General features: G+C 45.5%; 1 protein-coding gene across 1 annotated transcript in view; it reads right to left on the reverse strand.

Annotated features, from left to right (window-relative positions):
* Nucleotides 1–7,952: 7,952 nt before the first annotated feature.
* The window catches only part of LOC147737882 (uncharacterized), a 540,045-nt gene continuing 532,511 nt past the window's right edge, over nucleotides 7,953–15,486 (reverse strand). The window contains 2 exon segments of the mRNA XM_086924989.1: nucleotides 7,953–8,443; nucleotides 8,540–8,836. Of these exon segments, the coding sequence (XP_086781115.1) occupies nucleotides 7,953–8,443; nucleotides 8,540–8,836 (788 nt within the window).

Raw genomic sequence — 15,486 nt, forward strand, 5'->3', positions numbered from 1 at the left:
CCTCCACCCAGTGCCTTCTACCTTGAGAAGGACTATCCTAGACCAGTGTGTGGACAAAACACATGTCGACAAATCGAGGACAAAGGGATTGGGACATGGTCTAGGGACACTAACAACAAATCCTACATCAAACCTCACGTTTAACTGATGGAGAGCAAAGAGCGATATACTGAGAAAAAGTAACCTGGAGAATTGCTGCAAATTAAAGTACATTAAAAAAATTAATAAAGAACCACATATTCACCGCTGTGTGACCTGGAAGCCGATTATTTCTCAATATAGCCTTTGTTTGTGATTACCTTACAGTGATCACATTATCATCCGCGCTGGAAGAGATGGGAGCCTGGGGTGTTTAGTCATTGAAGCTCATTTACATACAAACGGGGGTGACAGCCTGTTCACAATGCACAGCACAAGTTATGTACGTACAACGCTTGTACACATAACAGGGTAAAGTGATTCAGGTAACAGTGTGAGTTTTGTATGACAGGAGCAGGCAGTCTTAGTTTTTGAGACCTGATTGTCTGAAGGGTGCATCTTTAGCTCTTTTAACTGTTTGAGAGAGGGTGGCAGTCTCAAATTCTGGGGACACAGCTGCCAACAACACTCCTCATGGTTTTTACTTTTTGCATCTACAGTGGGTGCAGATTCCACCTAAGACCATAACCTTTTCATCTCGGTGGTCTGCTTCCTGGAGTCCGCCTGCTTTGCTTCTCTCATACTTCTGTCAGCAAAGGTAAAAGTGTCATCTACTAAAGTGCCCTTAACTCACTTTTGGTAACATGGCTTGAGTAGTACAGTCTAAGGCACACTCAAAGGTAAAGCAACACAGTGGAAGTCACAAATTTCAATACAGTGTAGTAAAAAGAGACAAGGAACTTTAAGATGAAAACCAAGGTTAGAAAAACAAGAATATTTAATAACTATTCAGAAGCAAAATCAAAAGGTCTCTGATTTAAGGATTAATAATTAGCAAAAACAACTGTCCTAAAGGAAATAACAGATACTGTTAGTCATGTACTCTAAACCAAACAAAAAGGTAAATGAATACAAAAAAATGCAGATCCACTGAATCAGTGTTTAAGGTGCACACAAAATAGTACCTGTACTCACTAGAAATGCTCGAGGGGGCAAAGGTAAGTTCAGTCTCCGGTGATGATTAACACTGGAATTTGATGCTAGGTTTTTCACTGAATCAGTCTCAGAAGGTGACAAGATGCACAGAAGTGACTTGTAGTGCAAAATGCCCACAATGTAGAGTTAGGTGCCGCTCTACTCTCTGCGGACAGAGCTGCATCCCAATCTACTCTCTGCGGACAGAGCTGCGTACCGCTCTACTCTCTGTTTACAGAGCTGTATCCCATTCTACTCTCTGTTGACAGAGCTACACTCCACTCTACTGCCTGTGGACAGAGCTGTGTCCCACTCTACTGTCTGTGGACAGAGCCATGTCCCACTCTACTCTCTGCCAACGGAGCTGTGTCCCACTCTACTCTCTGCGGACCGAGCTGTGTACCACTCTACTTTCTGCAGATAGAGCTGCATCCCACTCTACTCTCTACAGACAGAGCTGCATCCCGCTCTACTCTCTGCGGACAGAGCTATGTCCCACTCTACTCTCTGCGGACGGATCTGCATCCCACTATACTGTCTGTGGACAGAGCTGTGTACAACTCTACTCTCTGCGGATAGAGCAGCCACTCTAATCTCTGCGGACAGAGCTGCATCCCAGCCTACTCTCTGCTGACAGAGCTGTGTCCCACTCTACTGTCTGTGGAGAGAGCTGTGTACCACTCTTCTCTCTGCAGACAGAGCTGTGTCCCACTTTACTGTCATTCGGAGAGAGCTGTGTCCCACTCTACTCTCTTAGGACTGAGCTGTGTCCCACGGGAAGGAATATGCTACTTACCAGTATGCATCTGTTCTTGGCATGTAGAGCTGCAGAGTTGTACACTTAGCAATAGATCGCCACCTGGTGTTGGGCTCGGATGATTGCAGGTTGTTGTCTTCTTGGAAGAAGTCTTTGTAGTCACGAGATAGGTGACTCCTCACTTAGACAATACTGCGCATGATCATCGACTTCATCCTCAGATTGTTTTTCGCCATGATGGGAAATGATGGAGTTAGTAGAAGTAAAGAGAAAAGGATGTCCATGCGTGTGCATCTAAGTAAGATGAGTACTGGAACGGATACAAGTCCCGGGGAGGTGGGAGGGCGTGTACAACTCTGCAGCTCTACATGCCAAGAACAGATGCATACTGGTAAGTAGCATATTACGTTCGAGGCATATGAGCTGCAGATTGTACACTTAGCAACGATTGTGCAGCAGTGTCTCCCCTAGCGGTGGTCGCTTGTATCTGTTGCAGCATACTGAAATAGTGTTTTAAGGACAGCTTGGCCTACTGCAGCTTGCTGCTTGGCTTGCACATCAACACAATAGTGTTTAGTGAAGGTGTGTATTGTAGACCAGTTGCTGCCTTGCATATGTCCTCTAATGGTATGTTTCCTAAGAAAGCCAAAGAGGCTCCTAGTTTGCGAGTGGAGTGCGCTCTAGGAGGAACCGTTAGTGTACGTTTAGCTTTTTGATAGCATATTTGAATACACTTTACAATCCATCTGGAAATTCCTCCTTTAGAGATGGGATTGCCTTTGTGCGGGGGAGAGAAAGATACAAATAGTTGTTTTGTCTTTCTGATGGATTTAGTCCTGTCTGTGTAGTATAGTAGAGCTCTTCTAACATCTAAGGTGTGTAAAGCCCTAACTGCAACAGAGTCCGGTTTTTGAAAAAACACTGGTAACTCTACTGATTGGTTAAGGTGAAAAGGAGTAATAACTTTTGGCAGGAATTTTGGATTGGGTTTAAGAACCACTTTGTTAGGGTGTATTTGAAAAAATGGTTCTTCTATTGTGAATGCTTGTATTTCACTAACTCTTCTGAGAGAGGTGATGGCAACAAGGAAGGCAGTTTTCCATGTTAGGAATTATAGTTCACACTTGTGTAAAGGCTCAAAAGGGGACCCATAAGTCTTGTAAGGCCCACGTTTAGGTTCTATACTGGTGCAGGTGGTAACCTAGGTGGGATTATTCGTTTTAATCCTTCCATAAATGCTTTTATTGCAGGTACTCTAAAGAGAGATAGATGCTGTCTATTTTGTAAATAGGCTGCAATTGCTGGTAGATGCAGGCGTATGGAAGAATAAGCCAAATTGGACCTTTGTAGGTGTAGAATGTAGCAAGGAATATGCTACTTACAGTATGCATCTGTTCTTGGCATGTAGGGCTGCTAACATTCATATCTGTGCATAGATTGCCGCCTAGTGTTGGGTCCGAATTATTGCACATTGTTGTCCTGGAAGAGTCTTCGAAGTATCACGAGATAGGTCGCTCCTCCCTCGGACAACAGTGCGCATGGGCACCCTCTCCATCCCCAGATTGTTTTTCATCATTGTGGCAGAGATGGAGTATAGTACAGTAAGAGATGTCCATGCAAAGAGAGAATGCTACAGCTGCGACAGGCACCGGGGAGGTGGGTGGGCGATATGAATGTCAGCAGCCCTACATGCCAAGAACAGATGCATACTGGTAAGTAGCATATTCCGTTCGAGGCATGTGGGCTGCTGAATTCATATCTGTGCATAGAATGTATAGCAGTATCTCCCTTAGCAGTGGCTACCTGTGTCAGCTACCGCAGTCTGGAAAAGAGTTTTGAGAACAGCCTGGCCTACAGCAGCTTGCTGTTTGGAATGTACATCTACACAATAGTGTTTTGTAAATGTATGTGTGGTTGACCATGTGGCTGCACTACAAATCTCGTGTAAAGGAATGTTTCTCAGGAAAGCCATGGATGCCCCTAGCTTGCATGTGGAATGCGCCCTAGGGGGGATTGTTAAAGTGCGTTTTGCTTTTAAATAACATATCTGGATGCACTTAACTATCCATCTGGCTATACCTGATTTTGAAATAGGGTTACCCTTGTGTTGTGGTGAGAAGGCAACAAACAATTGTTTTGTTTTCCGAAATGTCTTAGTTCTGTCTATGTAATATAGCAGAGCTCTCCTGACATCTAGGGTATGCAAGGCCCTCTCGGCTACTGTCTGTGGGTTCTGAAAGAACACTGGCAGTTCTATAGTTTGATATATATGGAAATGGGATACCACCTTTGGCATGAATATAGGGTTTGTTTTGAGAACTACTCTATTTGCATGTACTTGAATGAATGGCTCTTGAATAGTTAGGGCTTGCAGCTCACTAACTCTTCGAAGCGAAGTAATGGCAATGAGGAAAGCCACCTTCCAAGTAAGAAATTGTATTTCGCATGAGTGTAGTGGTTCAAAAGGTGGTCCCATTAGTCTGGTTAAAACAACGTTTAGATTCCAGACTGGTGAAGGTGGGTGCCTTGGAGGAATTACGCGTTTAAGTCCTTCCATAAACGCTTTAATTGCTAGCACCCCAAATAGTGAAAGGTGTTGCCTGTTTTGCAGATATGCTGCTAACGCAGCTAGATGTATCCTGATGGATGAATAGGCTAAATTGCAACGTTGTAGGTGCAATAAGTAGCGAATGATGTTTTGAGTGGAAGCATCAAGTGGGTTAATGTCATTGTTATTACAGTAAATGACGAACCGTTTCCACTTTGCTGCATAACATGCTCTGGTAGTGGGTTTTCTTGCCTCTTTGATAATATTCATGCAATCGGGAGGCAAGTTAAGGTATCCAAACTCTAGGATTTCAGGAGCCCTGCAACTGCGGATGTGGGAACCTGGCGGCAAAGTACTGGCCTTTTGCGTTTTCGCTTGTGGCAAACAGGTCTATCTCCGGGTGTCCCCACTTCCGGAAGAATGGTTGGAGCACTTTGGGGTGAATTTCCCATTCGTGCATCTGTTGGCTGTGCCTGCTTAGCAGGTCGGCAACTTGATTGTCCTTGCCTGGGAGGTGTTCTGCCATGAGAAAAATGTTTTTCTGAATGGCCCATTTCCACATTGCTTGAGCTAGGTGCGACAGCTGTGGTGAGTGTGTTCCTCCCTGTTTTTGAATGTAATACATAGCTGTCATGTTGTCCGTCCGGATCAACACAGCTTTGTTGCATAAGTGTGTCGTGAAAGCTTTTAGGGCTAGAAAGATGGCCATCAACTCCAGAAGGTTGATATGCTTTTTCTTTTGCTGTACAGTCGAGAGTCCCTGTACCGTGTAGTGTAGGACATGGGCTTCCCATCCTACTAGAGATGCGTCTGCGGTCAGGACTATTTGTGGGACAGGCTCTTGGAACAGTCGTCCCTTGCAAACGTTTTGTGGATTCCACCAATGCAGAGAGTTGTATGCCCGACTGGTCACCAACACTAGGTCCTTCAATTGCCCGTGAGCCTGGTTCCACTGCCTTGCTAGGCATTCTTGTAGCAGACGCATATGTAGTCTGGCATGAGGGACTATGAATATGCACGAGGCCATCATGCCTATTAGTTGCATAAACACTCGTGCTGGTAATGAGTGTTGGGGTCTGAACTTTTGTATCAACATTTGCATTCCCTCGACCCGTGTTGTGTTGGGATATGCTTTTGCTGCCAGTGTATCTATTGTTGCTCCCAGGTACTGTTGGACGTGGGAGGTTTGTAGATGTGAATTTGGGTAGTTTAGTGAGAATCCTAAACTGTGCAGGAGATGTTTGGTCTTTGACATGTGGTCGGCACATTGCCGGGCTGTTGGCGCGTGTATTAGCCAGTCGTCCAGATAAGGGTACACATGGATGTGTTGCCTTCTGAGATGTGCTGCCACTGTAGCTAGACATTTGGTGAACACTCTTGGAGCTGTTGTCACCTCAAATGGTAGGACCTTGAACTGGTAGTGTTGTCCTTGAATGGTGAACCTCAAATACATTCTGTGAGTAGGGTGTATTGGTATATGAAAGTATGCATCTTTGAGGTCCAAGGTCGCTAGGAAGTCTCCCTGGCTAAGCAATGGTAAGACTTGCTGGAGAGTGAGCATGTGGAAATGCTCCGACAAAATGTACAGGTTGAGGGGCCTGAGGTCCAATATTGGCCTGAGAGACCCGTCCTTTTTTGGAATAAGGAAGTATAGGGAGTATACTCCTGTTCCTTGATGGTGTAGTGGGACTGGTTCTATCGCCCCTTTTTGCAGCATACTGATGACCTCTTGCTGTAGTAGCGTTATATGTTCCTGTGACAGTGGACGGTGCACGGGTGGTATGTTTGTTGGTGTGGAGGTGAGTTCGAGGCAATAGCCATGTTGGATAATTTGCCTGACCCACTTGTCTGTGGTGATATTTAACCAGACTGGCAGAAATTGTTGTATTCTTCCCCAGACTGGTATTATGTGGTCTGGGGTTAGTACCAAGAAGTCACTGCTTGGTATTAGTGAAGGATCGATTTGCATTGCCTCCACGACCTCTTCCCGTAGTATTGTTTTCTCGATATCCACCCCTGCTGGTGTTTTTGGTATATGTGGATTGTGTGTTACTTTTGTAGTTGGAGGATTGCTGTGATGTCCCTCGCGCTCCTCCTCTATAATTGGAGCGACGAAAGGAGCCCCGGTGTTCTTGGGACAGAAGAGCTCCCATAGACTTTGCAGTTTCTGCATCCTTTTTTATTTTGTCCAGAATTGAATCAACTGCTGGACCAAATAAAAAGTCTGGGTTGATTGGCTGATTAAGAATTGTTGATTGGACTTCATTTTTAAAGCCTGATATGCGAAGCCATGCATGTCGCCTTAGCAGCACACTTGTATTGATGGATCTGGCAGCTGTGTCTGCCGCGTCTAGGGCACATTTAATTGAGGCATTGGTGATGAGCTTTCCCTCTTGTATAAGTTCATCTGCCTGCTGTTTGTAGGGATCAGGTAAGTATTGGAGAATTTCTTCCAAACTGTCGTAGTGCGCCCTATCATATCTGGCCAGCAAGGCCTGTGTATTGGCTATTCTCCCTGAGTTTGCTGCCTGAGCCGCCACTCTCTTGCCTGATGACTCAAAGATTTTAGACTCCTTGTCTGGTGGAGCGGCTTCTCCAGTAGTCTGGGAGTTTGCACGCTTACGTGCGTTGGAGACCACTAAGGAATCTATGATGTATGTAGGATCTATAGGTGCAGCACTATATTTTTTCTCAATTCTAGGGTTTATGACCCGTGCTCTAGCAGTGTCCTTAAAAATGTCACTTGCATGTTTTAATACCCCTTTTAACATTGGGAGTGTTTTAACGTGTCTCTCAGATGTTGTTAGTGTATCAAAGAATAAGTCTTCCTCAATAGCAACAGAGTGCATATCTACATTGTGGTAGGTTGCTGCTCTATCCAGTAGTGAATTAAATGCTACTGTATCCTCTGTGGGTGATGGCTTAGTGGGGTATACTGCAGGGTCTGTAATGGGCAGAATCCCTTCAGTGTCTGGATCTCCTCCTCCACCCCATGGCTGTGTGTTTGGCTCTGCAAGTGGGTTTTGTGGAAAACCAAACCCTACATCTGCGTCTTGATCTTCATCTGGGTTGTAGTCAGAGCGTGCAGGTGAGGTTGGGGCATAAGGAGTAGTAGGCATAACTGGACTGATAGGTTCAAAGGATATGGGAGAGGTAGCACAGTCTTCTTTTTCTTTAGGGGGATTCTGGAAAGGTCTTCAGTTGGCAGAGGTCTTTTCTTTTTGGTATAAACAATCACTTTACCAGTCTTTTGGGTCAATATAGAGTTTTGACTGGTCTTCTGTGGAGGGATCTGGGGGGAATAAGCTCCGCTTCGTCAGTCCTTAGTTTTGGTGCTGTAACCTTTGGTTTTTGTCTCTTTGGGTCGATGCTTTTTGTGGCTTCGACGGTTTTGGTGGTTGGATCGGTTTAGGCTGTTTTTCGACAGGTTTTTTCGGTTGAATGTCTTTGGTTGGCTTCACCACCTGTTTCGGACCGAGCGGTTTTGTCGGTTCGACTGTGTCTCTAGGTTTTTTTGGAGCCTGCGGTTTTGGCTCAACAGCTTTTTTCGGTTCGATTGGCTTCGGCTCGACCGATTTTCTTTCGTCCACCTTTGGTTTCACTTTCGGTTCGACGGTAGCTTTGGGCGTAGGCCTTGTGCTCTCGGCGACTGGTTTTTTCCCCTTTGTCGATACTTGAGGCTGTTTTGCTCGATTCAATGTGCTTCTTGGGGGTCGATTCGATGTGCTTTTGTTTTTGTGTCGAATCAACGTGTTTTGGCTTCGAGGTTGACTCGACGGCCTTCGACTTCGAGCTCGACTCGACTGCTTTGGTCTTCGATGTCGACTCGACAGTCTTTGGTTTCGAAGGTTGTATTGGTACTGTGTCCTTCGGGTCGACGCCTTTCGGCTTAGTTACCTTCAGCTCGGCGTAATTCGGTCCGAAGACTGTTTTGTCGACTAGTTTCGGTTTCGGTGGAACCGATGTCGTATGTTGTGTCTCAGAGGGCTCTTTTGGTATGTTCTTAGCCGGGCGGTATAGCGGGGCTGTAGAACGAGGATATTGATCTAGGCTATGGCCTGCTGGCGATGCCTCGACCTGAGTCTCTGATAGAGGTGTAGTGTCTATATGGGGCGGTGTACTCATGGTTCGCCCCTCGTCGTCATCGGAGTTGTCTTCAACTGCAACAATGTCCTGATCATATTCCTCGAGATCGACGATTAGTTCTCCCTCTTCAACGTAATATTCGGAGGCGGGCTCCGAGTATTGTCTTTCGTCTTGATCAGAGTCTTCGGCGCTCGCTAGTTCTTCCTCATCGTCGAAGATGTTATCGGGCTCAGGCACCGATCGTTGCATTTCTTTCCTCGCCGCCTGTCGATTCCGAATAGTCTTTTTAAAACGGAACTGGGCAGAGGCTAGGCAACTATCTTCATTGTGATCTGGAGATAGGCATTTATTGCACACTGGATGCTTGTCTGTGTGCGGGAACTTCGAGTTGCACTTCGGGCAGTACTTGAATGGACTTCGTTCCACCGACGGTCGGTCCACGTGGTGTCGAGAAGGCCCGATTCGACGACCGGAGTGCAACAAAGTTGTAAAAAGTGTATCGCAGCGAGCACTGAACAATACCGACGGATCCGAAGGTCTTTTCAAAAGTTTTTCTTGATTCCAAACTTGGAGAGTAGGAAAGTACATCCAAACCCAATGGCGGAGAAAAACAATCTGGGGATGGAGAGGATGCCCATGCGCACTGTAGTCCGAGGGAGGAGCCACCTATCTCGTGATACTTCGAAGACTCTTCCAGGACAACAATGTGCAATCATCCGGACCCAACACTAGGTGGCGATCTATGCACAGATATGAATTCAGCAGCCCACATGCCTCGAACATAATATTTTGGATGGAAACATCCAGTGGATCAATGTGATTGTGCTACAGTATATTGCAAATCTTTTCCACTTAGCAGCATAACATGCTCTGGTAGTGGGTCTTCCAGCTTCTTTCATTATGTTCATACAGTCTGGTGGTAAGTTTAAGTAGCCAAACTCTAAGACCTCAGGAGCCAGATCGCCAAATTCCGTTGGTTTGGTTCTGGGTGCCTTATTTCTCCATGGTTCTGTGTTAACAGGGATGGCGTGAGCCGTAATTTCTGATGTGGAACCAGTGAGAGATCTAGTAGCGTGGTGAACCACGGCTGACGTGCCCATGTGGGGGCCACTAGTATTAGTTTGAGAGACTGTTGTCTGAGCTTGCGTACTACTAGTGGAATGAGTAGGAGAGACGGAAAAGTGTACGCAAATCTGCCTGACCAGTTCATCCATTTCGCATTTCCCTCCGATTGTGGGTGTGGAAACCTGGCGGCGAAGGTTAGGCATTTTGCGTTTTCGTGGGTGGCAAACAGATATATCTGTGGATGCCCCACTTTTGGAAGAATGGTTGGAGAACTTGTGGGTGCATCTCCCATTCGTGAATCTATTGTGACTGACGACTCAACAGATCTGCTATCTGATTGTGAATTCCTGGAAGGTGTTCTACTGTCATGTGTATGTTTTGATGGATGGCCCATCTCCAAATGTTCAGTGCAAGCTGGGACAGTTGCAGAGTGTGTGCCCCCCCCGTTTTTGTACATAATACATGGCTTTCATATTGTCCATCCGGATTAGAACAGCTTTGTTTTGTACTTGTACTTGAAAAGTTTTGAGTGCTAGGAAAATTGCTAGCAACTCTAAATGGTTGATGTGGAACTGTTTCTGATGGTTGTTCCATTGGCCTTGTGTGGTATAATGCAAGAGATGGGCTCCCCATCCTGTGAGGGATGCATCTGTTGTGAGCAATCTTTGTGGGACAGGGTCTAGGAACGAAGTTTTTGGTGTTCCACCATTGCAGAGAGCGATATGTACGGCTGTCCACCACCACCAGGTCTGTGAGCTGACCTTGAGCCTGATTCCTCTGTTGTGCTAGACATTCTTGTAGTGGGCGCATTTGCAGTTTTGTGTGAGGAACTATGAAGATGCAAGACGCCATCATGCCTATTAGTTTCATGAACACTCTGGCTTGAAGAGAGTGTTGGTATTGAAAAAGGGAGACTAAGATCTGAATGCTTTGAATCCTGGCTTGACTGGGATACGCTAGAGCTGCCGATGTGTCTAAGGTAGCTCCTAGATATTGATGAACGTGCAAAGGGTCTAGGTACGACTTGGTGTAGTTTATCGTAAACCCTAAGTCGTGTAATGTTTGAATCGTTTGTTTTGTATGTTGTACACACTGGTTGAATGATCTTGCTTTTATGAGCCAGTCGTCGAGATAAGGGAAGACATGTATCTATTGTCTTCTGAAATGTGCTGCTACTATTGCTAAGCACTTTGTAAACACTTGTGGTGCTGTTGTGACCCCAAATGGAAGGACTTTGAACTGATAGTGTTGTCCTTGTATAACAAATGTTAGATACTTCCTGTGCGCAGGATGTATAGGAACATGAAAATAGGCGTCCTTTAGGTCTAGTGTTGAAAGAAAATCTCCCTGTTCTACTAATGGGAGTACTTGTTATAAAGTGATCATGTGAAAATGATCTGATTGTATGTAGTGGTTGAGGGGCCCGAGGTCGAGAATTGGTCTCAGTGATCCCTTCCTTCTTGGGGATTAGAAAGTACAGGGAGTAGACTCCTGTTCTTTGTTCCTGTAAAGGGACCACTTGAATAGCATCTTTTTCTAGAAGTGCTAGAACTTCCTGTTGAAGCAGTTATGTGTTCTGCGGACATTGGACGCTGCCTGGGTGGTATGTTTGGGGGGGTTGCTGTGAGTTCTAGGCAGTAGCCATGTTGGATAATCTGTCTTACCCACTTGTCTGTTGTGATGGAATTCCAGACAGGTAGGAACTGTGATAGTCTGCCCCCCACAGGAGTGGAATGCTGGAGGGGAGGCAGAGGGACGTCACTGTTTGGGAGTGGAAGAGGAGCGGTTGTTGGTATTACCTCTACCTCTTCCCTTATTGTTGTTGCCTCTGTATCCTCCTCTAAAGTAGCGTTTATTAGAGGAGGTTTGCGTGTGTGTCTTAAAAGATGATGTGGTATCTGTGCCGGTCTGCTTGGAGCCTCCTCTATAAGAGGAGCGGCGAAAAGAACTTCTAGTCTGGGTGGATTGTAATGCACCCATAGACTTAGCAGTCTCTGTGTCTTTCTTCATCTTTTCTAGTGTGTTGTCTACTTCTGACCGGAACAACTGGTTCTGATTGAAGGGCTGGTTCAGGATGGTAGTTTGTACTTCTGGTTTGAAACCTGAAATGCGTAACCATGCATGACGTCTGAGAATAATACTAGTATTAACTGCTCTTGATGCTGTGTCAGCTACATCTAGTGCGCATTTAATTGAGGCATTAGATATTAATTTGCCTTCTTGTAAGAGCTCTTCTGCCTGATCTTTGTATTGATTTGGTAGGTGTTCCATTAATTTTTCTAGTTGGTGGTAGTGAGCCCTGTTGTAGCGTGAGAGTAAGGCTTGTGTGTTTGCTATGCGCCATATGTTTGTTGCTTGCGCAGCAATCCATTTCCCTGATGCATCAATAATTTTAGATTCTTTGTCAGGCAGGGGTGTGTCACCAGAAGTTTGGGAATTGGCTCTTTTACGTGCATTTGACACTACCAAAGAGTCTAGTGGCAGATGTCCCTTAATGTAGACTGGATCAGCTGATGCTGGTCTATACTTTTTCTCTATGCTGGGATTTAGCATCCAACACCGTACTGGATCTTTAAAAATGTCTGGAGCATGTTTAATGACTCCTTTGATCATGGGTAATATTTGAGTAGACCTTTGTGACTGTTCAAAAGTGTCTAATAAGAAATCCTCCTCAATGGCATCAGAGTGCATTGAAACTCCATGGTAAAGGGCAGCTCTGTTTAATAGATGATTAAACCCAATACTATCCTCTGGAGGGGAAGGTTTTGTTGGGTAGTATTGAGGATCAGGGATGTCTGGTGCAGTGTTTGGTGGAAAATTATATGCATCGTCATCTTTGGGATATTCTGGATTGACATCCTCATCTAAAGGGTATGTATGTGGCTCTGGTACGTCATTCCCCCCACCTAAATCATACTCCTCGTCAGTGTGGTGTGATGATGCAGGAGATTGAGCAGGAGAAGTTATAGGTTCAATATATGGAGTAATAGGAGAGGAAGAAGGTGAAGGAGAGGAAGGGTGCATTGGAGAAGTTGTACTATCCTTTTTGGCAGGATCCACAGGTGGAAGTGGTGTGTCTGCTGGTCTTTTTTTTATAAAGAATTGCTTCCACATGTCCAGTTTTTGGATTAATATGGACTTTTTTCTGTCTAGGATCTGGTCTAAACAGATCTTCCTCTTCTATAATCTTCTTCGACGTCGATTTTTTCGGTGCAGATAGGGGTTGCTTAGTGTTTTTGCCTTAGGAGGAGTGATTGAGTCCTGTGGAAATTTTTTCAGTGCCGAAGGTGGTCTGGAGTCTTTGGTACCGATATTGAAGATTTTGGCGTGGAGACAGGTTTTGTTGGGCCTGCAGTGCCGGAATATAGCTTCCCTTCCTTATTTTTGGAACCAGAGGTTTTCGGAGTCGAAGCTTTCGGGTCCGGTACGGTTCCTGGCTTCGGCACCGATGTGTCTTTTGGTTCGGGTGCAGAAGGGTGTTTGGACACCGAAGGGCGTTTTGGCTTCAGTGTCGAAGAGTCCTTCAGTGTCCAAGGATGTTTTGATGCCAATGGAGGAGGTGGAATTGGCACATGTGGTTTTTTCGGCGCCGAGGCACCGGAAGGCGTAGTCTTTTTCCTCGGAGCCGAGCCCGAAGGCGGGGCGTCGGAGGGTGAATTTCGGTCTCGACTGGGCCCCATGGGCCGAGTGCTGACCGTTGCCTTTTGTTTGGGTAGTGTCTGTTGTGCAGGGGCAGAGGTACTCACAGGTTGTCGAGATGGAATTGAATCGTCTGAGTCCTCTGCTCCCGATATGATCTGAAGATCAGGCGAGTCTTCCTCGGCGGCGAGTGGAGCCTCGTACTTAGAGATATCTTCGAGTGGGTTCTCGTCCTCGGAGACGTCTTCTTCGACGATCTCCTCCTCAAAGATGGCCTCGGGTGCTGGCGCTGATCTCCTCATCTCGTGAGGGAATTTTGCTCGACATACCGGGCATCTTTTGAATGGAGTGCTGTCCATGAGGCGTAGGCCGTACGGCGCCGATAGGCCCAACGGCCCGCGTCGACGCACCGGGATGTAGCTGGTGATGTCGAAAAGTCTATTCGATGTCGAAAAAGTTGAACTAAAGTTTTACGCTTCGAAAATGCAGAAAAAGTGATTTCTAGCCGGAGCGGAAAACTTTCATCCGAACCCAGTGGCGGAAAAAAACAATCTGAGGATGGAGTCGATGACCATGCGCAGTATTGTCCAAGGGAGGAGTCACCTATCTCGTGACTACAAAGACTTCTTCCAAGAAGACAACAACCTGCAATCATCTGAGCCCAACACCAGGTGGTGATCTATTGCTAAGTGTACAATCTGCAGCTCATATGCCTCGAACACAATGTTTACTACGGAACAGACACAATGCATTACTTTACAACGTGGTCTTTACAACAACCATTTTGTTACCAGGCTTGCAACACCAGGGAATGTGTTGGATTTTAAATCTAATGCCTTCCCTGCTGTTGGGCAAACTGGAGTAGGAACAGTAATTAATACTATTCCTAAGTCCAGCGCGCCCCCTAGAGCAACGACTTGTGTTTTAATGACACACGAGGTTAAAACGCGGTCGTTGTAACAACCACCTTGTAAAGTACTGCTTTGTAAAGGCACGCATTGTAACATGATATATTTGTGTCCCACTCTACTGTCAGTGGAGAGAGCTGCATACCACTCTACTCTCTGCGGAGAGAGCTGTGTACCACTCTGCTGTCAACAAACAGAGCTGTGTCCCACTCTGCTCTCTGCGGATAGAGTTCTGTCCATTCACCTCTGTGAAAAGTCCCTTTTACTGCAGCATATTGCATAATTATATGTTATTGCGTTCCTTCCATATTCTGTATGTTTCCCGTGTTAATCATCACACCCTAATATACAGGTTGTTGTCAGTGCTTAATTTGAGTCAGTGGTTACAGGTAAGGCACATCACACTAATTTTTGTTGGAACTAAACTTGTTTTCCTCATTATAGTCTGCTCCACATCAAAACGGTGAAAGACACACAGGAGATAGAAAGAAAAAAAAACAAGAGAGAAACCCAGGAAATATGAGGTAGAAAGCAGAAACCTGCTAGAGTAGGATAAAGAGGCAAAGAGTGTCTGGTGGTGAATTAAAGAGGCATCAGGTGGAATCAAGACTACACTGCATTGGTATTCAGCGCCCGATACTCAGTAGTGTCGGCTGCACCCCTTTTACAAAGTAAGCACTGGTTCTTATTAACAAAAGCCAGGTGATTATCAAGCCTGCTTCTTATATAACCATGCCCTCTTTTTTCTCTCTGCTTTCCATTCCACCTTCTCCCACAGTGCTCCCTCTCGTTTCTCTCCCTTGATACTTCCTCCTTGTGTCGTGTCTCTTTTTTTCATTTTCTTTAATATATCCTGCACCTCGCTCTCTTCTTCTTTCTCTCATTTCAGTTTATAAATTACTCAAATTCACTATTGCTTTATCAGCACGGCACAAGTTGGGGGTCGACACAGTTTGATGGGGTCCCTCCACTATTATCTAGAAAAGAGACTCAGTTCCACCTAGCTCCTTAGCCTGCGACTGGGATTTCTTACTTTGTGCCTCAGCACTGCAGACACAGGCCTCAGAGTGTTTGTAACTATCCGTCCCACTAGCAGCGTCCCCTTTATTTATTTGTGTGAGTGGCGCAAGAGAGGGACAGAAACTTGACAAAATTAGCCCTTCTATTGCTGTAAATGTGAAACACTTTGGGGCTTAGGGGTTAAATAAAGAATAATGTCAGGAAACAAATGCAAATTAAAAGCAAATTTTATTTATCTGCTGAAAACTGTTCAAAAATGTAATTTCCAAGTTCCCCATATCTGTTTAAAAATATTTACACTTTGAGTCATTTCTGAGTTTAGTTACAAACTGATAGTGGGAAAAAACATG

Source organism: Lissotriton vulgaris, chromosome 1_1 (assembly GCF_964263255.1).
Source record: "Lissotriton vulgaris chromosome 1_1, aLisVul1.2, whole genome shotgun sequence".
NCBI classification, from domain to species: Eukaryota; Metazoa; Chordata; class Amphibia; order Caudata; family Salamandridae; genus Lissotriton; species Lissotriton vulgaris.